General features: G+C 59.4%; 2 protein-coding genes across 11 annotated transcripts in view; one reads left to right on the plus strand and one right to left on the minus strand.

Moving 5' to 3' along the window:
* Nucleotides 1-23,247, minus strand: part of TACC1 (transforming acidic coiled-coil containing protein 1) — a 34,445-nt gene extending 11,198 nt beyond the window's left edge. The window contains exons 1-7 of one of the 10 annotated variants that reach the window (XM_038160195.1): nucleotides 23,115-23,134; nucleotides 11,732-11,844; nucleotides 11,387-11,477; nucleotides 3,882-4,893; nucleotides 2,801-2,836; nucleotides 1,109-1,169; nucleotides 590-788 (exon numbers count right to left, since the gene is read on the minus strand). In XM_038160195.1, the coding sequence (XP_038016123.1) occupies nucleotides 590-788; nucleotides 1,109-1,169; nucleotides 2,801-2,836; nucleotides 3,882-4,893; nucleotides 11,387-11,393 (1,315 nt within the window). In that variant the 5' untranslated portion in view covers nucleotides 11,394-11,477; nucleotides 11,732-11,844; nucleotides 23,115-23,134. Of the gene's footprint in view, nucleotides 1-589; nucleotides 789-1,108; nucleotides 1,170-2,800; nucleotides 2,837-3,881; nucleotides 4,894-11,386; nucleotides 11,478-11,731; nucleotides 11,845-12,389; nucleotides 12,702-18,257; nucleotides 18,748-19,944; nucleotides 20,673-23,114 lie in introns of those variants that run through there. The other 9 variants (XM_038160191.1, XM_038160188.1, XM_038160190.1 and 6 more) reach the window with 9 other exon arrangements.
* Nucleotides 23,248-23,412: 165 nt separating this feature from the next.
* LOC119710779 lies at nucleotides 23,413-25,626 on the plus strand. Its single transcript, XM_038160178.1, has 2 exons — nucleotides 23,413-24,911; nucleotides 25,025-25,626. The coding sequence occupies exons 1-2, from the start codon at nucleotides 24,248-24,250 to the stop codon at nucleotides 25,624-25,626; spliced, it is 1,266 nt and encodes a 421-aa protein (XP_038016106.1). The 5' UTR covers nucleotides 23,413-24,247.
* The last annotated feature ends 377 nt before the right edge of the window (nucleotides 25,627-26,003 follow it).

A 26,003-nucleotide genomic window follows, 5' to 3' on the forward strand; every position in this document is an offset into this window, starting at 1 on the left:
TTTCTCCTGCCTGCACCTCGGACTTGGCTATTGATTAAATGTCATGCTGCCTGGCTTTTAATTATTTTGTAATGGCTTGGTCAGAGAGGCTAATTATGTGGGAAACTGACGGCAGAATTCCACCAGGAGCAATAACTGGGTCTGGCATTCTTGAGATCTCCATCAACCGCAGCCCCGTGCCAGGACACCAAGCAGCTCTGCTCCAGGCACAGGCTCTAAGCAGGGACCCTGCAGCCCAGGAGTCAGGGCAGGATGCTCTGAACGTGGACAATTGCTCTGCTCAGCAATGAGCACTGCTGTCAGGGGGGCACTGGCAGGGAGGGAACCTCGTGCGTGAGCCATATCCCACTGCAGCATTGTGGGGAGAGTGCTGTGCACCCAAAGTCTAAATAAACACAGTCTGGACCATGGTTTTCCATCCTGGAAACAGTGCAGGAAAGCAATGGGAGGTTCCATTGGAACCTGCAGCAGCCTCTACCCCTGTCTGCATAAACTCTGCTGAGGCTGCAGCACCAATTCCTTGCCAGAGGCTCCCTGGGTGCAGTCAGGGCACATTCCCAGAGCTGAAAGCAAGCGGGGTGCTCCTCACCTGCCTCTGCTCTGTGCTTCCCTGTGGACACAGGCATATTGGAGCACTCAAAGTACTCCAGGTCATCTTCTGCCTCGGCCTTCTTCTCCAGCCCCGCTGGTTTCTGCGTGGAGGTGGTGGAGGCCAGCTTCTCCTCATCAGTGGCACGTCCATCCCGGTTTGTGATGTCTGGGATTTCTGAGATCAACACTCCTTCATCCTGCAGGACCAAAGCAAGAAGTTAAGCAAGATCCGCGGGGATCAGGCCACCAGGAGAGCTGCTGGAAACTGCATGGAAAGCACAGAAGGTTTAAAATCCACAGGCGAGCTGCTCCCCACCAGCCCTCCTCCCTCCCTTCCCATCAGGACCTGCCCACAGGGAAGATGCCAGCCTGAAGCTCAGCCAGCCCAGCTCTGCCCAGCATCCCTGTGCCCAGCACCCTGTGCCCAGCACCCTGTGCCCAGCATCCCTGTGCCCAGCATCCCCGTGCCCAGCACCCTGTGCCCAGCCCACAGCTCTGGGGATAGGACCCCCCCTACCTGAGCGCTGATGTCCAGGACCAGGGGCTGCGCCTCGTGCTGCTTCACCTTGCAGCCGCTCCTGCAGGAGAGAGGAGCAGCAGCTGAGGGGGGTTCAGGGGCAGCGAGGGGGATGTGGGGGGCGTGCCAGACAGCCCAAGCAGGGGGAGGCAGTCCCAGCACCAGCGCTGCACCCACCGCGTGCCAGCACCCCACTCACCAGTGAGCACCGAGGCAGAGCAACTTCTGGGAGGAACAGAAGGAGCAGGCAAACAAAAGACACGACTACACAGAAGTTGGGTTTGTCTGTGAGGTGTTTATTCCTGAGGAAGGTAAGGAGCAGAGCAAGGACCCCAAGAGGCTGATGGCGAGAGAGGCACTGCCAAAGAGCTGGCACAGAAGGATCTCCCTCGCCCTGCGTGTCCAGCGCCACGGCACCCCTGGCTTCAGTGCAAGTCGACTTTCTGCAGGAAGAACCACGTCCAGGCTGCCTCACGCCCTGTCCCTGCAGCTGGAAGTTTGTCTGGGACTTCTCCACAGCATCCACATCTCCCAGGTGAGTCAGGCCCACACAGCCAGGGCAGGGTGCCGTGCCTCGAACCAACGCTTCGCCTGGCGCAAATGCTGTCCCGAGGAGAAGGGCCCCTCGGGTGGGAGGTTTAGCCCAAGGAGGTCTTGCAGCTGGTCTCCTTGCCCTTCAGGGAGGAAGCTGTCCCTGGAACTTCATCCCATGTTCCTGAAGACACCCATCCAGAGGCCGTCTGTGCAGGGCTGCAGGTACGGCCGCATCCCCTCGCACCGGGCATCAGCCCAGCACAGCAGGGCAGGCACGGCCCCAGTGGGAACAGCACGAGCTCTTCTCCTGCATCTCACCCCCTCACACTCCACACTCAGGGATCTCCCAGCCTTGTGGCCACGTCTGCACCCCCCAGGAGACGCTTGCTGAGCTGGAACAGCTCATGTGACAGCCACTGCAGGGACCCGGGCAGGGATCCCAGCCTCCAACCACAGGCAAAGGCTCCAGCAGGACTGCACCAGCTGCTCCCAGGTTCATGGCACTGCCCCCACCCTCTGCCAGTGTCCAGCCCCCCAGCCCAGCGCACACAAACGCAGCAGAGCACAAGGAGCTTTCTCTGCACGCTGCCATGCACACCAGGCTCACGCTGAAGAATCGCTCTGGGCTGGTTTTCTTCCTCACGCCCTGCCACGAGCAAGTCAAACTTGTCACGTCCTCACCCTCCTCTTTTCTGCACCCTCTCCTGTGCCAGGGTTATCCCCTCACCTGGCAGCTGGTTTGAGCTCCCCCCCAGCACCAAGATAACAGCTCTGGATTGCACAAAAACCTGCTGCCCCTCCATGAGCTGAAGGTTTTGAGCACTTGGCCACCATCAGAAGACGCTGCAAGGCGGCATGCTGCAAGGACAAGCACGGGCGTGTGCCTCCAGTGCAGCTCAGCTCAGCTCAGCTCAGCTCAGCTCAGCTCAGCCCAGCTCAGCTCAGCTCTCCTCTTCTCCCTCTCTCCCAGGCACTCAGCAGGCCAGGCCACCCTGGGGACCCCGCCAAGGGCTGCGGGACACAAACCAGACAGCAGAGAGCACAAGTCAAAGGGCAGAAGGAGCCAGCATGCCATGGAGACAAGTGGGGCAGCACACACCCAGAGAGAGGACAAAAACAGCAAAGGAAGAGAAAAGGAATACAGGAGAGAGTACTTACAACAGAAAACAGAGAAATTTCACTTGCTCAGTAGTCCTGATGCACCAAAGCACGGACAGGGAGAGAGACAGACAGATGGAGAGAAGAAGAGTGTGTGAAAAGACCTGAAGAAGAGTGTGTGAAAAGACCTGGATGTTATCTCTGCTCTGAGAAGCACAGGGAGCTGCCTAGCTCAGTCCCTGGGAAGGCACACACACACGGGACACTGACTCTGCCTTTGCTGCCCACAGCAGCGGGGTGAGATCCAAACACAAACCTCACTGCCAGGGCAAAGCCCTGCTGCCTGTGCTGCTCCAAGGTGACACAGAGAGAGCAGAGAATTCCCTGCTGCTTCCCCTCCCCAATGGCTCTGCTCACCCACAGCCACACATGGGAACACCAGCTCTTATAAAATTTTAATCTTCTCTCTGTAAAGTATTTCCTGGACAAAAACATCTAACACAGCCTGATTTTTGCCTGCGAGGTTTTCTCTTTCACTGTTAAAACCCACTATCTAATTTTCTCACTGGAGAATCCGACAGCAGAGTGAGAGGCTGCCTGTCCAACCTGTTCTCTTTCTCTGACACAAAACAGAAACTTGGTGGCAGCTCACAAAATGTCTCAGCTACATGTGACCAACCACACCTGCATCCACCAGCTCCTGCGCATTCCTGCACAAGTCCAGCAAACACATCAGCTCCAGCCTCCCCTGTGGGTTTCCTCTGACACCACATCTACCCTGACCCACCGGCTGGACCCCCCAAGGGGTTTCCAAAGAGGTGATCCTGCAGCAGGTCCCAATCCAGCCTTCCCTTGGCACTCAGGACACTGGCACTGCTCCAGAGCACTGTCCCTCTCCTCCCACCAGTGGTACTGACAGGCACAGGAGGATAAAACTGAGCCACCAGCAGAACCTGGGGTGCACAGCAGCATCTGGGGCTCAGGAGGCACCAAGGACAGGAGCACCACCAGGGCAGGAGCACTTCCACCACCATCACCACCACCATCATCACCTCCTCCATCACCACCACCAGTGCAGCTCTGCCTGCCCAAAGGGAGCACGAGGGGGCTGCAGCCCCAGCTCTGACACGCTGGCACTCACGTTATCAGGCGTGACTTGGGCTTCTTGGGGGAGTCTCTGCCTTTCAGGGCATCGTCCTGCATCTCCAGGGTCTGAGACTCGAGGATTTCATTGAGGCTGTTCTCTGCAGTGGAGCAAGAGTCAGCGTCGGTGCTGGCAAGCGTCTTGGTGGGCTTGAATGGATCCATGGAGTCAAAGTTATTGGGGTCGAACTGGTAAGAGCCCTTGGGGAGAACTGGTGAATTTTGCAGCGCTGAGCTGCCACTGAGAGAGTTGAGGCTGGGGCTGTCCCAGCCCGTGGGACCCAGCTGGGAGGAGCCCCGGGGAGGGGGCTCTGTGGGACCCCTCTCCACATCCTCAGCTGCTCTCTTGGGGGACTCTCTGTGTCTCTTCGGTGTCAGCTTGCTGGCTGGGATCCTGCTGCCCCTCCTGGGTGAAGCTGGCTTGGTCTCCACACTCTCCCTAGGCTCAGTACAATCAGCCCCAGGTTTCAGGACCTGCCCTGGGGCCTGCAGAGCCGGGTCCCCCCCCAGCTCACCGGGATGGGGAAGGCGCTGTGGGGCTGCCGGGGCAGAGCTCTGCAGCTGGCAGGCCCCTGCCGCAAAGGGGCTCACACTCCTGTCATGCTGCTCGGGGTCAAGCTGGGTCTCCTCCGTGGCTTCATCTGTTTTCCTCCCCGGTGAAGGTGTTTCTCCTTTCCTGAGCTGCTCCTGGCCCAGGGCATCAGCCCCCAGCTCCACCAGCCCCGTGCCAGCGTCCGCCGTGTCCCCTCCCGGCATGGCCCGCTCCCAGCTGGCAGTGCCCACGTGGGGCACGGGGCCTGGCTCCCCAGCAGCGTGGCCAGGGTCAGCCTGGCAGCCCAGCCCGGCCAAGGGCTGCATCAGGGGTGACTTGTCGGGGTCAGTTTCCCCTTTAGCATCCAAACTGGCTTTAGGGGCTCCAATCTCTGGTTGAGCCTCATCTTTGGGGTGCTTCCCAGGCGAGCTGTCCCAGCGGGCTTCCCCTACCAGCAGGTCACCATGGCCACCTGGCTCTGGAAAGATAAAAGGAGATGGTTAAACTCTGACCTGCAGCGCACTCCCCTCCTGAGGGCTTTCTGTTCCCTCCTCACAGCTGCTCCAGGGTCAGATTTTATGGGGGATCCACTGACTCACAACTCAGCTTCCCTCCTGCCACACGACAGGGAGCCACTGCTCACTTGGGCAGAGCTCAAAATCAGTGAGAAGAGTTCAGGGACGCACAGCACAAGACAACACCACAAAATGTGACCCAGCAGGCCCCAGGGAGAAGGGGAATGGGAAGGTGTGCGCAGGGAAGGAGCAGAAACTGGCTGCAGGAGGGATCTGGGGGTCTGCAGGGTTGGACCCTCCTGCCTGCACCAGGCAGCAGAAGCTGCCCCACACAAGCTCCTCTCCAGCTGCAGAAATCCTGCTGTAGTCACACCAGGCTCTCCACATTGCTGTCAGCATCATCTAATGACAAATCCTGACCCATGACTTAATCACCATTACTCCAATCCTTCCCCCTCAATCCTTTTACTGTTTAATCTTTTCTTTGACATCAAGGGATGGAAAAGATCCTTTATCCACTGGGGCACCCTGAAAGCTGCACCCACCGAGCACCCAGAGCCAGGCTTGTGGTGCAGGTGTGCCAAGGCACAAGAGGAAAACATCTGGTGCTTCTCCTGCACCTCAACCAGGCACAACTGCACAGACTCCCGGGAGAAGGTGAGACAGGAGGCTGGGATGCCCAGAACCCATCAGGGAGCACGTGGTACCTGCAGCCCTCACAGGGATCTTTCTGGGGAGACACAACCAGCCAGGTCCTCCAAGGGCAGAACAGAACCGATGCTCTCCCAAGGACCAAACTGGTTTGAAAACCTGGCTGGGAAGAGCAGCCTGGGTGATGAAGAGTTTGCACCAGGGAATACTGCCTGTCCCTGCCCCAGCCCTGCCCTGGAACAGAGGGGACAGCTGCAGAGGGGAGTCACCTCGAGCATCCCCCCTGTTTGGAAGGGGGACACTGTCACCAGAATATGTTTATGAAAATCCTTTGCTAGGATTTTTCTCCTATTCTAGCTGAGAAGCCTCAGAAAGGAAATGTAAACAATAACTCTCTGATAGCTGTGGAATGTGGTCTGGAGGTTGTTTACCAACAGGTGCATCTTTGGTTGGTCCATGTGGAGTGTTTCTACTTAATGACCAACCATGGTTCAGCCGTGTCGGCTCTCTGAGAGTCACAAGCTTTTGTTATTCATTCCTTTCTATTCCTTTCCAGCCTTCTGATGAATCCTTTCTCTCTATTCTTTGAGTATAGTTTTAATATAGCATTTTTAATATAATATATATCATAATATAAGAAATCAGAGTGAAAATTCTCATCTCTCCCCTTGTCCTGGGACCCCTCGAACACAGCCACAGGACACCAACCACCTGCTCCCACAGCCCCCCATCCCTGAGCATCCAGGAGAGCTTTTTCCTATCACCAGGCAGGCTCATGTGTGCTGGTAACAGAGCAAGTCACAGGCTGGCAGAGGAACAGGGAATCAGGCAAATATCTGGTCCCAGGACTGATCCAGGACATGGAGCCAACAATCCTGACTCAACTGATGGCTCGTGGTTAGCATAATTGATCCCCAGGATGCTAAAAGCCATGAAAATGAATCATGAGGGTCTGTGTCCTCCCCGAGACTGCAAAAATGCTTCCTCTGAATGCAAAAAAAAAAGCTCCCTCCAAGTAGACGCTGCCTTGATGCCCCAGAAAATGCATCAGTAAACACAAATCCAGTGGATGAGTACTTGGAGTGCAGCCAGGAAACAGTCTGAGGCAGCGCCTGGCAGGCCTTCCCATCATTAGGAACCAGGAAAACCTCCTTAACAGACCCCAAAGAAAACTTTATTACACTTGCTGTGCTGCTCAGCTGTTTGAAGCCTTCCTGAGACAGCCCTGAATAGAAGAACAGACTTCAAAGTCAGGGCAAAAGGACTATTTAAGTGCATTTTGTGTTCCCAGCAGAAGGTTTGGCAGCCTCTGTTCTCACAGACATGAGCCCATCCTGGTTTCTAACCCAAGCAATGAGTAATTACTCCTTGAATAACAAGCAGCCAGCACACAAACTGCTGTGGCGTCTGCAGGGTGGGGAGGAAAGGAGCACGCGGCCACAGCTCAGAATCGTTTTCCCACAAAAATCAGAAGCAGCACCCCGCCAGGTTCTCCAGTTTTGGGATTCCCTCCTTTTCTGTACCCAGGAGGGCTCAGCTACTCAGCCCCCCACCCGCAGCCAGTCTGAGAGCTAACTGGGATATACTGGGAGGCAGGAGGCGCAGGCTCAGGTGCTTGCCGATGGTTCTGGAAATCTTTGGCAGCAGAAAGGTCCCTCCTGCAAGCTTGGAGGGGGTTTCCCCTAGTTCCTCCCCTTCTACACTTCGTGACAGGAGCATGTTCCTGCAGGAACAATCGCACAGGATGCAGAGAGGAGCGGCCTGAATCGCACAGGATGCAGAGAGGAGCGGCCTGAAGCCCCTTCCTTGGGGTGCACAGGTGCACAGAAGAGAATCTTTGGCAGCAGAAAGGTCCTTCCTGCAAGCTTGGAGGGGGTTTCCCCTAGTTCCTCCCCTTCTAGACTTCGTGACAGGAGCGTGTTCCTGCAGGAACAATCACACAGGATGCAGAGAGGAGCGGCCTGAAGCCCCTTCCTTGGGGTGCACAGGTGCACAGAAGAGAATCTTTGGCAGCAGAAAGGTCCTTCCTGCAAGCTTGGAGGGGGTTTCCCCTAGTTCCTCCCCTTCTAGACTTCGTGACAGGAGCATGATCCTGCAGGAACAATCACACAGGATGCAGAGAGGAGCGGCCTGAAGCCCCTTCCTTGGGGTGCACAGAAGAGCCAGGCTCTCTGCCCGAAGCCCCGCGGCTGCCCAGCCCTGGCTCTCCCCCAGGGATTCCTCCCCAGCCCGGCACGCTGCCTGCAGCTCTTCCTGCTCCTCCTGCGAGCCCCAGGCAGTCACGTTGCGTTGGCTCCACACGTATTCCCTCCTCTCGCGGCTCCTGCCAGGGAAACCAGCTCGTCCCCCACTGCTGCAGCTGTCCCCCAGCCCTCTCGCTGCTCAAATCCTCCTTCGGGGCCCAATCTGAGCTGAGCAGCCCAGGAGAAGGGGGGCGGGCAGCCGCCGGCCACACGCAGCTCTGCCCCCCCAGAGCAGCCCAGCAGGCGACCCTCAGGCGTCCCGTCAACTGTGGGATTAGGGAATTCCTGAGTTTATGGGATTCCGGGATTTGGGAATTTAGGGGATTCCGGGATTTGGAAATTCCAGGATTTGGGAATTTAGGGAATGCCGGGATGTGGGAATTTTGGGGTTTGGGAATGCCATGATTTGGCAATTCTGGGGATTCCATGGTTTGGGAATTCCGGGATTCAGGAATTTTGGGAATATTTGGGCTGGGGAATTCAGGATTGGGGAATTTTGGGATTGGGGAATTCCGGGATTTGGGAATTTTGGGAATCTTTGGGATCCTGATTTCTGGGATTTGGGAATTACAGGATTTGGGAATTCCAGGATTCAGGAATTCTGGGAATATTCGGGCTGGGGAATTCCAGGATTGGGGAATTTTGGGATTGGGGAATTCCGGGATTTGGGAATTTGGGAAATCTTTGGGATCCTGATTTCTGGGATTTGGGAATTACAGGATTTGGGAATTCCAGGATTCAGGAATTCTGGGAATATTCGGGCTGGGGAATTCAGGATTGGGGAATTTTGGGATTGGGGAATTCCGGTATTTGGGGATTTTGGGAATATTTGGGATCTGGAATCCCAGAGCCCCACCTCTGGCACTGTGCCCTGCAGCAGGGACAGCTCAGTCCCAGCACGGACAGTCAGAGCATGGCACACACAGTGACCCCAGGCTCTGTCCCAAACACACACCCAGCAAAGGATCTCATCCACACCCGCTGTCCTGGCTGCGCTCAGGCTGCAAACCTGCTCCACACCCGGCTGGGTACCTGCAGGGGATGCTACAAAGTGAAAACAGAGATTTTTTTACTTTCTAAAGAAAAACAGGCAGGACAGTCTGGCACTGCAGTAACAGACACGTTGTGCCTCTGCATTATATTGCTTCGCTTGTCTTCCTCGGGCTGAAATTAAACACAAACACCAACTTAAACAGCTTTCCAACATGCCACCCCTCAAACGAACCAGGAGCACTTGGCAGCGCTGCCAGGCAAAGGCTCAGAGCCCTTTCCAGCCCACAGGCAGCGATCCCTGCCTGGCCCCCGCGCCAGAACAGCCCCTCCACTCTGCGGGCCCTGCACTCAGCTCAGGGCAGCGCTCGCTGAGAGTCACACACTTCCCTGTCTCAGCACAGGATATCTGCCCCACACACCCAGCTCAGCCCTACATCACCAAGCACAGCTTTCCGTTGGTGGCTAACAGCCGTTGATCTATTTTTAAATCCATTCTGTTCAGAATTAGCATCCCGGCAGAGGGAGGATGCTGCTAACGCACCGGAAAACACGTGCCCTGCATCAGGGTAACGGCAGCTCCCAGCGCTGACGGCTCTGCATTTGCTGCTTCTGCTCATTTCCTCGTGCAAAATATCTACTGGCAGATGACTGGAGATAATTCTATCCCATTCTTGCTCGAGTTAATCCCACCATCCGAAACCCCAAGAAGAAACTGAGCGATCCTGAGTGAGCACAAACCCTCACTGCAGCCCCCTCCAGGGCTGAATTTTTGTCCCCAAGGACAGGGTTTAACACACCAGGTCAGCTCTTGGCTGTGCATGGAGCAGCCAGCCCTGGAGTCACAGCTTCTGTCATTCCTCACTCTATTTATTCCCAAGGCAGGGTGAGACTGCAATTACACAGCAGACAGTGCCTGCTCCTCGCTGTCCCTCAAGGCCAGGGGTGCTGGGGCTGCCCCCAGGTGCAGCCCTGGCACTGCCCCCACACAGCCCAGCAGGGCCAGCAGCTGCTCCCCAGGGCCAGCAGGGAGCAGCTCCCGTGCTGACAAGCAGCCATTTCAGGGATGGCCTCCGTGCCACCGCTGCTCCTGAGCTGCAGCCAGACCCAAGGCCTGGGGCTGCTGTGCAGCAGCAGAATGCAAAGATGAGGCCTTAACACACGGACAGCACTGGTGGTGTAATGGCCCAGGGTGCCTCTGCACGCTGCAAACCCACCCACAGCCACACAACCCCTTCCCTCCACCGTTCCAGACAAACTGAACAGACACAGCCAGAGACCGGGCCAGGGAAGGGCTGGAGCCAAGTGTGGTGGCACCACAGTTTGGCTCTGCTGGCCCCAGCATGCCACTCTCTGCCAGGCAGCACAGAAAAACAGCTTTTGCTGGAGATCATGCCCTCGTCTCCAGAACACTGGGAGCTTTGTGTGCAGGAGCAGATCCTCCCTCACTGCTGAGCAGGAGCTGCTCATCCCAGGACAAGGGGCACGGGCACACAGGGGAACAGTGACACCCTGGAGTCTGAAGCAATGTGCTTCCCTAAGCTGTGCCAGAAATGATCCTCCTACCTGCTAGGAATGCCTTTATCTCTCCCCCTCTTCCCAGGCATTATCCCCAAAGTAAAGATGTCGCTATCATCCCTTCTTAAAAGGATTATTCCAAGAGCTGTGATTATTGGAAGCACGAACAGAGCACTCCCTCCACCACAGCAGACAAACACGAGTTTTCCACAGGGATGGATGAGCACCCAGATCCACCCCAAAGCAGAACAACACCACAGGACATGGAGAGCCACAGCATCCTGTGCCTGGGCTTCTGCACATAAGGACCCACGGTCGGGACCAAGCCCATGTGCTCTGAAACCAGCCCCACAAAAAGTTCCCAGCTGCTCTGCGAGCACTGAAGGAAAGCACAAGGTTGCACATCCCATACCAGGGTCTGCAGCAGTGAGGGGCAGGAGAGGGCAGGGAATGCTCAGGATGGCCTGTCCAGGACTGCCTGACCCACCACAGACTGCCCTGTGCCTTGGAGAGGCTCCTGCAGAGCACCCCAGGGCTCACAAGCACCCTGGCACTGCCCAGCCACCCTGTCCTACTGAGAGCACATGCAAGGGGAGGTCTCCTCCCTGCCCTGCCCTGATAACCCCCGTGGGCTGTTGCAGCAGTGCCAGAGCTTCAAAACTTCCTCCCAGCAGCACAAAAACAGAGATAAACACCAGGATCAGCCATGGACACCAGCACAAACCCCGAAGAGGAGGGAGTGGAGACACTGGGGAGCTGGTCCTCAGAAGGAGAGAGGAGGATGGGCTAATGGGGAGCCACACTCAGGGGAGCAGCAGCAGCAGTGTGGGACATAGAGATAAATCTGCAAAACAGCTCAGGACCCACCAGCAAAGGAAAACCCACACAGTTAGAGCAGATCCCCTTGCAGTTTCTCAAAAACTGGGGTTTAGCAGCATTGAGCTCTTGCATCTTTAACAGCAGCTACTCAGTGAGGACACCTGGCACCTAACTCCAAGGAAAAATGGCCCGTGCAATGAAATCCCCACCACTGACCAGCCTGGGGGACACAGACCTGGCATGGTGCCGCCCCTGTGCAGGAGCCAGGGGTGAGTGACACATGAGTGAGGTCCCGCCAGCCAGCAGCAGTCAGGGCAGCCCCCAGGCTGCAGAGGAAGCGTCAGAGGAACGTTTAACTGATAAACAATTCAACAGCACCCTCGGACTGCTTCCAGTCAGCCCACCACAGATTTTGTGGAGCGCCCAGCCCAGCCCTGGCATTTGAACTACCCAGGCCATTAACCACCAAAAGTGTGGCAGGCATTACTCAAAGTCAGAGAATTTCACTCCTTGACCCCACCCTGCCCTTCTGCCAACGGAGCAGAGCACCAAGAGCAGAAGGCGCACGCTGGCTCTTTACCTTGGCTCCCGGCCTCAGGCTCTGGCGATCCCGGTGGCTCGCAGAGCTCCTTGAGAGGCGAGCAGGCTGGTGTTTCTGCTTCAGGGGTCTCAAAATTATCAGTGGAGTCCGAGCTGCCGAGGGGGGGGAAAAGAGTGAGGAGTTACTGCTTTCAAGGCTACCTCTGCAATCCTCCACAGCGCCCACACGTCCAGCCAGGCCCCAGGCTGGCCGCGGGCATCCGGGGCGGCCACTCGCTCCTGTCCAGCGGGACATGCTAGCAAACGGAAAAGGGACAGCAGGTGAAACACCATCGTCAGCAGCGCCCTGTGCACCCCAGCCCTGCGGGAGGCCTTCTGCCAGCTCGTTCCGGGGCTGAGCACACAGCACGGGCCTCCAAGGACACGCAGCCCCGCTGCAGCATCCCCCACGCCGCTCCGGAGGCTGCCGCGGGGAGCGAGCCCGGCTGCTCCGGCCCTGCGCTCCTCAGCATCCTGCGGGAAGCGGCTCCCGGCCCCCCCAGCCCCCGGCGCGGTGCGGTGCGGGATCCCCGGCAGCCAGGCAGCGAGCGGGGAGCGAGCGGCGGATGGGGAGAGCGCCGGGGAGGACGCGCCCGCAGCCCCGCATGGGTGCGGGAGCCGCGGGAGGGCGGGCAGGGAAGGGGCCGCGGGTGACTTGCCTGAAGCCGAGGGCCGAGCCCCCCGCCGGCGGGTCCTGCTCTTCCTCCTCCTCATCATCATCCTCGGCAGCACCGGCCCCGCCGTCCCCCTCCTCGGGGCTGCCCCCGCCCCGCACCGCCGACCAGGTCCAGCGGGCCCACTGCACCGGCGAGAGGATCTGCCAGGCGCTGAACGCCATCGGCGCCGCTCCGTGCCCGCTCCGTGCCCGCCGGGCTCACTGCGGCCGCGCCGCCGCCCCCATGGCCCCGCTCGGCTCCGCTCGGCTCGGGCCGCCCGCCCCCGCTGCCCGCCCGCCCCGGGGAGGGGCCGAGCCCGCGCCCCCCCCGCTGCTCCCCGAGCCCCCGCCGGGCGATGGACGCGGGGCTCCCCGGCTCGCCGCCCCCCCTCCGGTCCGCGGGTGACAGCCGCTGCTCTTCCTTCCTGTGCGAGCTCCCAAATCCGCCGATTTCTGCCCCGGCACGTCGCTGTCACCCCTGGCGACGCCCTGCCTGCCCCCCCGCTCTGCCGCAGGGAGCCCTCGCGTGCGAGGGCAGGGAACTGGGAAACCGGATCCCCGCCGGTTTGTCCCACATCGATTTGGTTGCACCTGTGCTGTCACAGAGCCGGCAGGACACAGATTCTTTCCACTCTGGACGTGCCCGAGAAGACCCCAGGCGGGCGGGGAGCTGCCCTGGGGGGCAGGCAGCGCCCAGGAATCCTCCCTCCCCAAGGAAGACTCGGTGCCACCGGGAAGGCTCGCTCCTTCCCAAGGAAGGGGGCTCCCCAGAGCTGAGGAGCCCAACACAGGGGGCAGGGGCAGAGGGGAGGGAAACACCTGTCCTTTGCACTTTCCGAGGAAACCTCGGCCTCAGCAGCCCTAGCTGATGCTATATCCTTCCGTGGCAGAAAGATTATTTATTTATTAAACTATTGTTGTTTAAAAATAACAGCCAGCAGTTCCCACAGACATCAACCTCCTGGCCTCCCTCAGGAACTTTTTCCCTAACGAGGGCTCCCACTCCCAAATTCATCACCTCCCACACGCTTGCTAGAGAGAGGAGGATAACATTTCTGACCCCGTGCCGCAGCCCTGGGAGGAATGTCCCGGGCTCTGCAGCACATCTCTCACGGGCGGTGGCGTTCCTGGCTCCCTGGAACCCTGACTGGTTTACCCCAGGGTCCCAGGGATGGCCTCGGGAGGGGCAGACAACTGTCCTGCTGTGAAACGAGCCGGGCCCGCTGCAGAGAACGCTGCTGGCCCTTGCTGACCACACCAAGAGCTCCCCTGGCAGGCTGAGCCCACGGCTTCCCTGTGAGTCATCAGCCAGCTCTGGGGGTTGGGAATGCCTCTGCATGGACAGAGAGGCCCCTGGGCCACAGCAGACCTGTCCATCTGGTCTGGCTGCCTCTGGAAGCTTCAAAGGGCTCAGTACTCACCGTCGAGCATCTCAAATAACCTCCCTGCAGGGATCCTTTCTCCAGGCTTCCCTCTCTTAGTGTCCTTATTAGGTATATGTGTCATTCCTGTGTGCTTTTACTCCCCATCCTCTTGAAAAGAAAATCTCTTGCCACCTTTCCACAACACTCCCAAGCTTCCCCAAAGTCTTCTCTGGGTGAACCAAAGCTGAGGTGCTGCCAGCTCCCACCACAGGTCAGTGGCAGGAGAGGCACGTGGGGCCCAGGGAACACCTCGGCCCCTGCATCTCGTTGGCCCCACATCCCCAGGGCCTGGGGTACAAGCACGTTCCTCTGCTGCCATGTAGAGGACACCGAGCAAGAGGGGACTACGTGGCTCTTACTGAAGCTTAGCCAAAAACCACGAGTCTGAAGCAGAAGCAGAAGCTCAACATCCTGTTGCCGTGAGCAGAGCACAGCCCACTTCCCGCTCCAAGGCGGCAGAGCTGATTTCTGCAGATGAATTTTACATCAGATCTCTCCAGCGTGAGCCACGCTGCAGCAACACGCTGCAGCCTGACCTCATCCTCCTCCTGCTCCTGCCTCTGCTTCCCCTTCCCACCTCCCTGAAGCCAGCGGCAGTTGTGAGCAGCTGAGGAGCTCTGCAGGGACACCGCAGGGGATGGAGAAAGCTGAGTGCAGCAGCAGCAGCAGCACTGGCACGGCAGCAGGGACGAGCCACCTCCGCTGCAGAGGGAAGGAGCTGTGTGTGACAGGCTGACTCCTCCAGCCCCTGCGGGATGAGGGAACTGGGGCACACGAGAGCAGGAAATCATCCGGGGCTGTCCTTGTGCAGGCAGTGCACACACAGTGCGCAGGGAGGAACCCCAACCCCACGCAGCACCTGGGAAGGAGCCGGCAGGAGCAGGATCAGCAGGACTGAACCACGCTGGCTGCAGAGCTCCTGACTCGCAGGGCCCTGGGGCAGGAAGATACCAGAGCAGTGCAGGGGCAGAGCCTGCTTCCACCTGCTGTTCCCGAGGAGCAATTAAGAAAATGCCTCGAGTGGCATTTTCCAGCTTGGCACCTGACCCAGCCTGGCAGCAGCACTGGCTGCACATCACCACCGAGGAGATAACCTGACTTCGTCAGTCACACCGGAGGCTCTGCCTGCCAAACGCTGCTTGGCACAGTCAGCAAACACATCTCTGCAGAGCAGGGAGGATGCTGACCTGTTCAAAACACCTGCCAGCAGTTTCCATCCTGGCACAGAGATGCGGCCCACACAGGCAGCAGCTGGACGGGCTGTCCTTGACACTGCTGTCGCCTCCCTGTCACAGGACTCATCGTGCCAAGCCCTGCACACACGCAGGGCTCGGGGACAGGGATGTGCAGCCCACGGACGTCTCTGGCAGTGCTGAACTGCCTAAAACCCACCCACGGTTCTCACACTGCCTGCACTTTCCAGGAGGGGACTCCAGCGGCCCCTGCTGCACAGAGGACAGGTGGAGCCCCAAATATTTTGGACCTAGAAGAGCCCTGTCACCACAGAAGCTGCAAAAATAAGAAAAACCTTGCTTAGCTGTTCATGTTTATCCTCGCAGGAAGCCAGCTGCATCCAGGGATAACAGCTCTCATCCAGATGGACCTTCCCTTCACACTGGGAATGAACTTCCTCCTGGCAGTCTGGCAGCAGAGCCTCTGCCTGACCCCAAAAACACAGCGTGCACAATCCTCTCAGTGTCCCCACAGCTTGGTTCCCAGGAAGGGCACAGGGAATAACGCTGTGGAACAGGTATATCACACAGCCTTACCTGGTTTGGAGCTGCAGTGCCCCAGGCCAGAGGAAGGCGTGCACCTGGAATTTCCCTTCTCAGCCCTTTCATTAGGCAGGAGAACACCTATTTCTGCCTTCGAAGCTTTCCTGGGCACAGCACGGCAGCCGGCGCTGACATTTCTAGCTCAGAAACAGATCTTTTGTGGGGTTTCATTTCTCTTTTCCTCTCCTGCCTCTCTGCTCCTCTGCAGTGGGGCCTTTCACTCCCCCAGCAGGATCAGGGCCCGGCTCCCTGCAGGCCACACCGGGATGGGGCACAAGGACAGCAGGGGAAGGTGGTGACAACCCAGAGATCAGCACACGGAGAAAACACAAATCCATATTTCACTGCTGTGTCAATCTCCCCCACAGCTTGCAATAAGCACTTTATCCACATATCACTTATCTCCTGCGGGAGAGGAGCTCCAAGGTGTTTCAGGAGCATTTTTCTGTTGCTGCATTTTATTCCAACCTATTCTATCGATCAGGGGTCGGCATCCCCTGCGTGCAGCAGCATCTGGAGCATCCCGGGCGTTCCCCAGGTGCGGGAGCATCCCGGAGCAGCCCGGCGTAGCCCCCAAGTGTGACAGCCCCCCGGAGCATGTCCCGGGGGGCAGCGGCAGCCCCGGCAGCCCGGCGGGCTCGGGCGGGAGCTGCTCTCGCTAGAGGGCTCCCCAGGATGGATTTCCGAGCGCTGCCGAGCTCACCGGGCCCGGGAGAGCAGGGCTGGGGCCCCGCGGCTGCCCCGGAGCGCAGGGCTCCTTTTGCTTCTCCCGACCTTGGCAGAAGCTCAGCCTGGACACCTCTGGGCACAGCCCGGACCGAGCAGGACGACACCCAGTGCTCTGGAATTCGAGGCACACAAAACCGACCTGCTCCCATCTCGGGCTCTGCCATCTGCCGAGAGCACAGCAGGAGCCGGGGTGGCACAGAAGCAGCCGGGGTGGCACAGCAGGAGCCGGGGTGGCACAGAAGCAGCCAGGGTGGCACAGAAGCAGCCGGGGTGGCACAGCAGCAGCCCGGGTGGCACAGAAGCAGCCAGGGTGGCACAGAAGCAGCCCGGGTGGCACAGCAGCAGCCCGGGTGGCACAGCAGCAGCCCGGGTGGCACAGCAGGAGCCGGGGTGGCACAGCAGCAGCCCGGGTGGCACAGCAGGAGCCGAGGTGGCACAGCAGCAGCCCGAGTGGCACAGCAGGAGCCGGGGTGGCACAGAAGCAGCCCGGGTGGCACAGAAGCAGCCCGGGTGGCACAGCAGGAGCCCCGGTGTCACCCCCTGCGGCAGCGCTGCCGAGCTCCAAAGCCATGCCCAGCGTGGGACAGCGCTGCCGAGCAGCTCAGCTCCCCCGGGACCCTTCCCGGCCCGGGATGTGACAGCTCCCATCGCTACACATTCCATCAAAACAGCGCTACGGAAATAGAAATAAAGGACACAAGTGTCACACACGAGCCTGGACACCAGCAGCCAGCCCCGGGCTCCAGCTGCCTTTCCCCACCAGACTGCCAGCAAATGGATAAATACAGACATTTGTGGCTGCACTGAAAAGGACCGATGGGATAATGAATGCTCTGCTATTCCTGCATTTTAAAAATGCCAAGCACAGCTTAATCTGGCTGATGCACTCGTGTGGGTGCGAGCTCATTTCAAAAGGAACAGGCTCCAGCCCCTTTTCCACACTGATGCCGGATGAACACAAGCAGCTGCCTTCATCCTGCAGCTTATTGACTCCCCCTTCAGCTCCTTTGCTAAAAATATCTGTGCTATGTGGCAGGAATGCTTTTATCAGGTGTTTGTCAGGCCTTAGATCCCTGAGTTTACTCCAGATTCAGTCATTTTGGGAAATGCAGGGAGCACCCTAAGCCATAACCTGGGTGACCAGCAGGAATGGGGACAGCAAAGAGTAAGGACAACAACCAGGAGAGGGACGGGGACCAGGAAGATGGTAAAGGGCAGGAGGAACAAAACAAAGTTTGCTCAAGGTGGAGCAAACAGGTGGGAAGGAGAAACAGCAGAGTCCAACAAGGCAGAAATAAGCAGCCACGCAGGGAACGCTGGGATGGCTTTTCCACTTGAAAACACCTCTAATGTCTAGGTAGGAGATGACTGCAGGAAATAAAGGCAGGACCGAGCAGCTACAAGGGCAGAACACACTTGTTTTCACCTCACAGGGACCCCGTTTACAGAAAATATGTCTGTTCTCAGCAATGTTTTGGTTGATCCACAGATAAGAGGTTTCCACTTTTCCTTATGATCCCAGCAAGTGGCTCCCCTTCAGTTCCCACCGCCCGAGCAGCTGGTGGGGAGCAGCTCCCCCAGCCCAGCCCCAGCTCCTGCAGCCTGCAGACCCCACCAGCTCCCCCAGCCCAGCCCCAGCTCCCCCAGCCTGCAGACCCCACCAGCTCCCACCTCAGCCCACCCCAGCACAGCCGGGGGTCCAGAGGCAGCCCAGCTTCCCTCCCGGGCTGAGCTGACACCAGGGATGGGGGCTCAGGAGTGTGCTGGGGGACGAGGAGAGAGGCAGAGACGGGAAAGGAACTTTCTCCCCGCAGATGAAATCTCACTCTCCGCTTCGCCGCCCGCACCGCGGCGAGCCCGCTCCGCTCCCACGCGTGGCAAGGGGCTGCTGCGGGGGAACGGGACCCACCCTGACCGCGATCCGCCTTTCCCCCCTCCACTCACCGGCGCGGCGGGGCCCGGGGGTCCCGAGGGTCCCGGGGGTCCCGGCTCTGCGCCGCCCCCATGGCCGGGCTCGCTGCCGCCGCTCCGCCGGTCCCGGCGCGTCCCTCCCCCGCGGGCGGGAGGGACACCGGGAGAGAGGAGGGAGGGCGGGGGCTCGACCGGGCTCGGGGGGGGGCCTGGGGGGGCGGTGGGTGCCGCTCGAAGCCCCGAGCCCCTTCCCGCGGGGCAGAGCCCCGGCCCCAGCAGGAGCCAGGCGGATGCGGGGCTGGCGTGGGGGCTGTGGGAATGAGAGATGCACGGAACCGCTTGGGGTGGGAAAAGCCCTCGGAAAAGCCCAGCACTGACCCGACACTGTCCAACACTGACCCAGCACTGCCCAGCACTGACCCAGCACTGCCCAGGCTGCCACTGAGCCGTTGGGTGCCGCTCGAAGCCCCGAGCCCTTCCCCGCGGGGCAGAGCCCCGGCCCCAGCAGGAGCCAGGTGGATGCGGGGCTGCCATGGTGTCACCCTGGTTTTTTTAAGATTTTCTAAGCCTTCTGATGCTTATGTTTTTGCTAGGAATTTTCTTTATATAAATAACTTGTTGTTTTGTACTCTTTTATAGAAGAAGTAAATGTGATGGGCTGTTGGTTTGTCCAGTGTCATTGGAGAGGTGGCACTGTCACCCTCCAATGCACTGTCACTTTTAGAAATCTATAAATGCTGGAGTCAGAAAAATAAAAGTCTCTTTTTTTACTTTAGAAAAAGCAGCAAGTTTGTTGTTTTGTGTCCTACAGTGACAGCAAGGGGCGGGTGAGTGTGGGAATAAGAGATTGGGTTGGAAAAAACCCTCAAAAAAAGCCCAACACTGACCAAGCCACTGCCCCGTGCCCCCAGGTGTCACATCTACAGGTCTGTTAAACCCTTTCAAAAATGGTGATTTCACCACAGCCTGTGCCAGGGCCGGACAGCTTTTTCCATGAAGGAATTCTCCCTGTTGCCCAAGCTAGAGCTGCTCATTTAGCCCCTCTCAGCAGCCACCAGCACAGCCTCTCACACTGCACCTTCAATGAAAACTGGGGTCTGAGCCCCTTGTCCAGGGCACCTGATCTCTGTCAAGAAGCCCTGACAAAGTGCTGGTGTGGTTTCTCCCCCGAGGACAGCCTCTTTCCAAATCTCCTTGCAGGGGAAGCCAACGAGCCAGTCCCGATGTCGGGAGCAGCCAGACCCCTCCACGGGAGGAAGATTTAAGGTCGCACTTTAAAAGCTCAGAGGTGACCCTGCTAGGGAAACGTCCTGGTTGGAGTACTTTTAATTAAAGTGCCTGAGAATGTCTCCATTTCTGACAACGTTTGAGGCTTTTTATTTTTGAGAAACTGAAAACTGGAATTATTAATCTCTCTTTTTCCCTGTCAGTCAGGGCGTTCTGGCTGGAGCTGCAGTGTTTTCTTGGCAAGAAAAGTGTCAGTGCCCTTGAAAGCTCTCACCTTCCTAAAAAACAACAAAAATATAAAACACGAAGCCAACCAAACTTTCCTTGGATGAAAAAATGTCCTGCCAGGCTCAACTGCTCTCCTGCCTATGGCGGTGCCCAGCGTGCCCTCAGCCATGCCCACCCATGGGGACCCCTCTGTGTGCAGGGGGGCTCCCACAACAGCCCGACCACCCCAGAGCCCCGAGATGCCCCCAGGAGGAGCGAGTGTTACCTCTGCTGCCTGCGAGCCAGGGGACAAGTCCGGGACTGCGGTCGGTCACCAGGTTGGCCACCAGGGCTGAGTCAGGTGACAGCCATGTGGGACGTGGAGTGGGGCCCTGCCTGCTGCATGAGGCCAGATAATCCCTGGCAGTGCCGCAGGCACACCCTGCACCCCACCGAGGAGCCCGGGCACTGCTGGCACCTGCCTGCACCACTGGTGGCACCTGCACCACGGGTGGCACCTGTCCTGGGATGCCACAGCCTCCTGGCACTGCACCACGGCCATGTGGGTGAAGGAAAAGCCATCAGGAAACGGCTCTGAGCATGGCCCGGGGACAGGTCTGCTCCAAATCCAGCCACAGCCTGGCAGCTGCCACTGCTGGGCAGCACTGCTGGGGAGACTGGCCGTGTCACAGGGACTTCAGGGCTCCCAGGCCCTGATGGGTTGTGGCAGCAAGTGAAGAAGGTGAGGAGATGACTTTTGGGTTCCCAGGCCAAAGATGCAGTCCTTGGAGTGGGTTTTGGACTGCTCTGCCTTCCTGCGTGGGTGATAAAGGCCAAACACTGCCTTTAAGTGTTTGGCCTTTAACATGTGCTGTGCTGTGTGTCACTGTGTGCCTCCTCCCCTTGCAGCTGGGGACAAGCTCTGCCTCTGCTCATCCCTGCTGGGGGAATGGGCAGGAGCGAGCTCTGGGAGTGGGTGTGCAGTCCCTAACTCTGCTCATCCCTGCTGGGGAAAGGGGCAGGGGTGAGCTCTGGGAGTGGGTGTGCAGTCCCTAACTCTGCTCATCCCCTAGGGGAAAGGGGCAGGAGTGAGCTCTGGGAGTGGATGTGCAGTCCCTGCTGGGGAAAGGGGCAGGAGCGAGCTCTGGGAATGGATGTGCAGTCCCTAACTCTGCTCATCCCTGCTGGGGAAAGGGGCAGGAGTGAGCTCTGGGAGTGGATGTGCAGTCCCTAACTCTGCTCATCCCTGCTGGGGAAAGGGGCAGGAGTGAGCTCTGGGAGTGGATGTGCAGTCCCTAACTCTGCTCATCCCCTAGGGGAAAGGGGCAGGGGTGAGCTCTGGGAGTGGGTGTGCAGTCCCTAACTCTGCTCATCCCCTAGGGGAAAGGGGCAGGAGTGAGCTCTGGGAGTGGATGTGCAGTCCCTAACTCTGCTCATCCCCTAGGGGAAAGGGGCAGGAGTGAGCTCTGGGAGTGGGTGTGCAGTCCCTGCACAGCATCCTCCTGTGGAGGCAGCGTGCCCAGGGGCCAGGCTCTGGCATGGGCAGGATTCCCAGGGCTTGGCCCTTCCATTCCTGTGCTTTTGGTTTCGAAGGAATTCCTCCAGCCATTTCTGAGTGGTGCGTTTGGAAATGCTGCCCTGCCCGGCTGGGCCAGGCTGGGACACACACATCTCCGTCTGTTGGACAGGAGCTGCCAGGACCTGCACTCCGGGCTGGGATGCTGCATCCAGGCTTCAGCAGCTTATCCCAGAAATGAAAAAAATGCTTCCACGAGGCTTTGTGAGCTGAGGGCCGCTCCCCAGCGGCAGGAATTCAGCATTTCCTGGAGAAGTGCATCCTGTCGGAGCAGGGACCTAAACTGGAGGGGTGAATCTGACCAGGAGCCGAGGCTCCAGCACACACACGTTAAAAACCAGCATTAAAAAAACCGAGCAGGGCCCACGGATGCCAAGCAAGCCGGGGACAGGCAGCGGGGAACACGCCAGCACTGCGGCTCCACGCTCGGCAATTTGGGCCACAGTCCCCACCCTCCCTGGCAGGGTCCCACCCTGCGAGGAGTAAACACACACAGATTGCTGGGAAACTGCTGCCTTTCCGGGCAGACCCTGGAGGGACAGTCAGGAGGGGGAAGGCACCAAAATTAAGTGACAATTGTGTAGCACGCCAGCAGAGAAAACCAGTTTACAAATGCAAGACCCCTGAGGGCACCTGGTGACGTCCTTCACCACCCTCCCCAGAGTTCCCTCAACCTGACAAACTAGCAGGACAAAGCCTGATTAAGCTTTTCCCAGCCCCTGAGGACAGCAGGAAGGATCCGTGTCACCACCTGTGAACCACAGCCTTGGCCTTAGAGCTGCTGTTCAGACCCCCAGGAGTCCCAGAGCAGCCCCCAGCCCCACTTGGGGGTCTGGAGGCGAGCAGAGCTGCACAAGAGGCTTTGCTTCCCCCCTGGGCCAAGTGTCACAGGACCTTGAAGAGCCACAAGCAGCCAGTGCCACAGCACCCTGCCCAAAGGGCTGGGTGCCAGCCACGCAGCAGGCAGGCTGCAGAGCAGCCAGATGTGCCCCAGATGTGAGGTGCTACTCTTTGGCAACAGAACTCAGCTCAGGTGGGGCTCCTGCCCCCCTGGCCTGTCCAGCATGCTGAGGAGCACTGGAGCTGGCCAGCAGGACAACTGTGCTCTGCCAGGGGCAGCTGGTAATAATTATCCTCGTGCTAATTCCATGGAAATTTCCATATGCCTGGGAAAGAGGCAGCCAACCCTTCTGCTGCCCGGGGCAGAGGTTTGCAGAGGTTTCCAGGGTCTGTGACTAAGAGCCCGGTCTGTCACATGGATGGTGTTTAAATGCCTCCTTGGAGCCTTCCATCTGGATGCCACCAGCTCCAAACCTGCCCGGAGCTGGCAGCACCAGGCTCCGAGGTGAACCTGGGCATACCTGGAGCACCTGAGCTGTGCCCGTGGTGGCGGCAGAGCAGCAGCACAGCTCCTCGGAGCGACAGCGCCGTGCCTGAGCCCTCTCCCTCGGAGCTCTGGTGGCATCTCCCGTTCCCGAGGGTCCCGAGGGAACCAGGCGGCGTGAGCAGCGTGCCAGCACACATCATCCCGTCTGGCTCCGGCAGCGCCTCCTTGGCAACCCAAACAGAGCCACAACAGATCACATCCCGAACAGATCACATCCCGGCCAGCTCGAGGGCTCTGGAGGAGAGCCCGGCGTGGCCACACGGCCCGGCAGGTGCCGGTGCCCCGCTCTGCCCGGGAAAGCACCGTGAGATCAGGGCGGGCAGTGCAGGGCAGCTTGTGCTGGCCAAAGGTGTCTTCCAGGGTTTGCCATCGCAGGGGGCTGCTGGAGCCGGGGACAGCTCTGCACCTCGGTCCCTGCTCTCCTCCTCCCTCCAGCCTGGGTAGGCAAGCTCTGGGTGAGTGTCCCGGCCCTCAGCTCCCTTCTCCTTCCTACCTTTGCAGCTGCAGGCTTGTCCCAAGCTCTGTCACTCTCTGCTACCTGGCCCGGGGCTCCTTGGAAAGCCGCTTGCGTAGCAGCTGCCTGGGAAGGAGCAGCGAGGGAGGAAGGAAGGGGATGGACGGGGTGGGGAGGGCCGGGCGGCGGGTGTCTGTGCGCCCTGTAGCCGGGGGCGAAGGAAGGAGGATGTTTTGTAATATTTGGCGAGCGCTCCCAGGGGCAGAGCGAGGGAAGCGGGGGCGCACGGCGCGGGGCGAGCCGCGCACCGGCCGCCGCTCCGCCGGTACCGGCGCCTGCCGGGGGAACCCTGGAGCTCATGCCGGCTCCTGCCGGGGCCCCACTGGTGTCATGCCGTAAAAATGTGCTCTCGGCTGGAATTTGGCAGCCTGACGGGGACGGAACCTCTGCGCTTACAGAGGGAGCGGGAGCTGCGGCCCCGGGGCTGCAGGGAGAGGTGATGGGGAGCTGCTCGGAGCTGTGCGAGGCTGGGCAAGGAGGGCACACCTCGGGGCAGTGGATGTGCCCGCGGATGGGAGCCCAGGGGTGCCGCTTTGTCCTGCGGGACACGGCAGGGACAGGCGGAGCCACGGAGCTCCCCAGAGCAGCGGGGCAGGAGGCGGCAGCGCCCGCAGCACAGGGCAGCAGCCCTGGGGCAGTGGGGACAGCAGGAGGTTTATCTGGGGACACATTTTGGAGCAGAGGAGCTGTGAGGGTCCGACGGTTTTGTTCTGGGCCCCACCCCAGCGAGGGGCTCCGAGGTGAGCTCTGGTGAGCATCTCCGCATGCCGCAGCTTCTGTCCCTTGGGGCAGGCGCTCCCCGCCCCCTTTCCCCGGAGCCCTGAGGCCATCACCCCACAATTTACCTGAGCCCAAACTTCAGCCTGGTCCCCGAGCATCCCCCCGGCAGCACTCAGCCCGCCACACGCACACGGAAATCGGCTCAAGCCGTTCCGTTGAATCCCCCCCGGCCTCACCCCGAAGGGTTCGTGCCAGAGGTGCCAGCCTGGTGCGGGCTGCGAGCGGGGGCTGGCAGCGCCCCCCGGCCCCTCCCGGCCCCCGCCCGCTCCTGCAGAGGGAGCGCAAGGAGCGGGAATGAGCCGCGGGCTCCGCGCAGCCATTTCGTCCTCGGGATGCGTCAGCAGGGGTGTTGCTTCCCAAAGAGAAGAGAGAACTCCGCTCAGACGGGAAACTTCCCCTCGCAAACCAGTTGTGCCGTCTGTTCCCCCTGTGGCCTGCCCGGAATTCCCTTCCAAAACCCCCAGGACCCACGGCATGCGTGCAGGGGAATGAACTTGGCCCCTTCACTCAGGGCAGTGAGTGGAAAGGACTCTGCTGCACCTTCCATGGACGAGCAGGGTGGGGAGCCTCAATCGCTTCTGCTTCCCGGGCTGCTCCCTGCCTGCTCACCCTTGCCGTCCATCTCTTTCTTTCTCCAAAGGGCAGATGCCTCGGGCAGGAGGAGAGGATTCACTTTGCTGGGGTGGCTGCTGCGTCCCACCTGTCCCAGCACCCACGGGAGCCAGGCTTGGCTCTGCGTGCTGCCGGCCCATGCCAACACCCCAGAGCCCGTGTTCTCCCCAGGGTTTGGGCCAGGAGAGCGTTCCCAGCTGCTGCAGCCTCGGGCAGGGGCACTTGCCTGCTCGTCTCATCGCTGGCCCCAGTCTAGCCTTCAGCTCCCATCTCCCAAGTGGCTCTTTCTTTCCAGCTGGAACTTCCTGTTGGCTCTCATTTTCATTCTTTACCTCTTCAGCAGTGCAGAAAATTGGCACTTGATGTGCCCTGCGAGGCTGTGTGGTATGAGCTTAATTGACCCTGGTTGCATCACCCTGGCCACAGCTCGCTCAGCGAGCTCAGCCTTGGGCCACGTTCATTTCCCACCCCCACCTTTGTTTTCCTGCCCTTCCCAGGGTGCTGCTGGCGTTTGGCTCCAGGTGAGGGTCACAGAGGAGCCCAGGCTGCCCGGAGAGCTGTAGGAGTCTCTCCTGGGCTCCCACCCTGGGAAATCTGCCTTCCTGCAGCTCTCCATCCTCTTTTCCTCCCTCATCCTCGTGCCTTCCCCAGCTGGTCAGCAGGTTGCTCCAAACCCTGCACATACCAACATCCCACCTTTGACGAGGCGTGTCGCAGGACCATGCTGCAGCTCTGGGAGCTTCCGCAAGCGCTGCAAATCAGTCAGAAACCTGAGCTGCTGGTTGCAGCCCTGACCTTGACAGTTGTTTTCCAAGAGCTGGACCTAGGCCCCTGGCCTTGGGTGCAGGGATTGCAGAGCGTGTCAGTCCGAACCAGCGCAGTGGGGACCAAGTGGCACACTGACCAAAAAGCTTATGATAAAACCATACCTGTGGCAATCACCCAGATGTGGTCTCTTAGTTCTCTTATTGCATCCTTTGGGGCAGAGATTGCTGCAGGAAGACCTGAAATAATTGGTATTCAGAGCGTCGTAAAACCCCACGTGAGGCTGACAATCCAGGCAGGACTGCATTATGGCAGATGTCTAGCAGGGGAATAAGATTTTCCAGGTGAATGAAGGAAATGCATGTGGCCATTGTTTTGGGATGTGCCTGAGCGCTGCTGAGGAGAAGCGGCCGCTCACTGCTGCTCTGTCATGGGAGAGTGGAGCACTGCCACCAAGGCTGTGCCCAGCTGCTGCTCTGGCACTCAGCCCAGCGGGCTCTGGGGGACAGCAGGGCCACACCAGCAGCAGCAGCAGGTCCTGCAGATGTCCCTGCAGGCCCCTGTGGAATTCCCTGGGCTTGGGTGCAGGTTCCCAGGGCAGGGCTGAGGCAGCACCTCCGCCGCTGCGTGCCTGGGATGCTCTGTTAACGAGGAGGGTTTCCTCCGATTGAATATCTCACCACTCAATTCGTGCTGGACCATGGAGTCCTT

This window comes from Motacilla alba, chromosome 22, assembly GCF_015832195.1.
Source record: "Motacilla alba alba isolate MOTALB_02 chromosome 22, Motacilla_alba_V1.0_pri, whole genome shotgun sequence".
Taxonomy (NCBI): Eukaryota; Metazoa; Chordata; class Aves; order Passeriformes; family Motacillidae; genus Motacilla; species Motacilla alba.

Excerpts from the sequence above, each read along its gene's own strand:
- LOC119710779 (XM_038160178.1), top strand. The coding sequence starts at position 24,248 with ATGCGTCAGCAGGGGTGTTGCTTCCCAAAGAGAAGAGAGAACTCCGCT. Across the intron at positions 24,912-25,024 it reads GTGCCCTGCGAGGCTGTGTG|GGTGCTGCTGGCGTTTGGCT; the intron begins GTATGAGCTTAA and ends TGCCCTTCCCAG.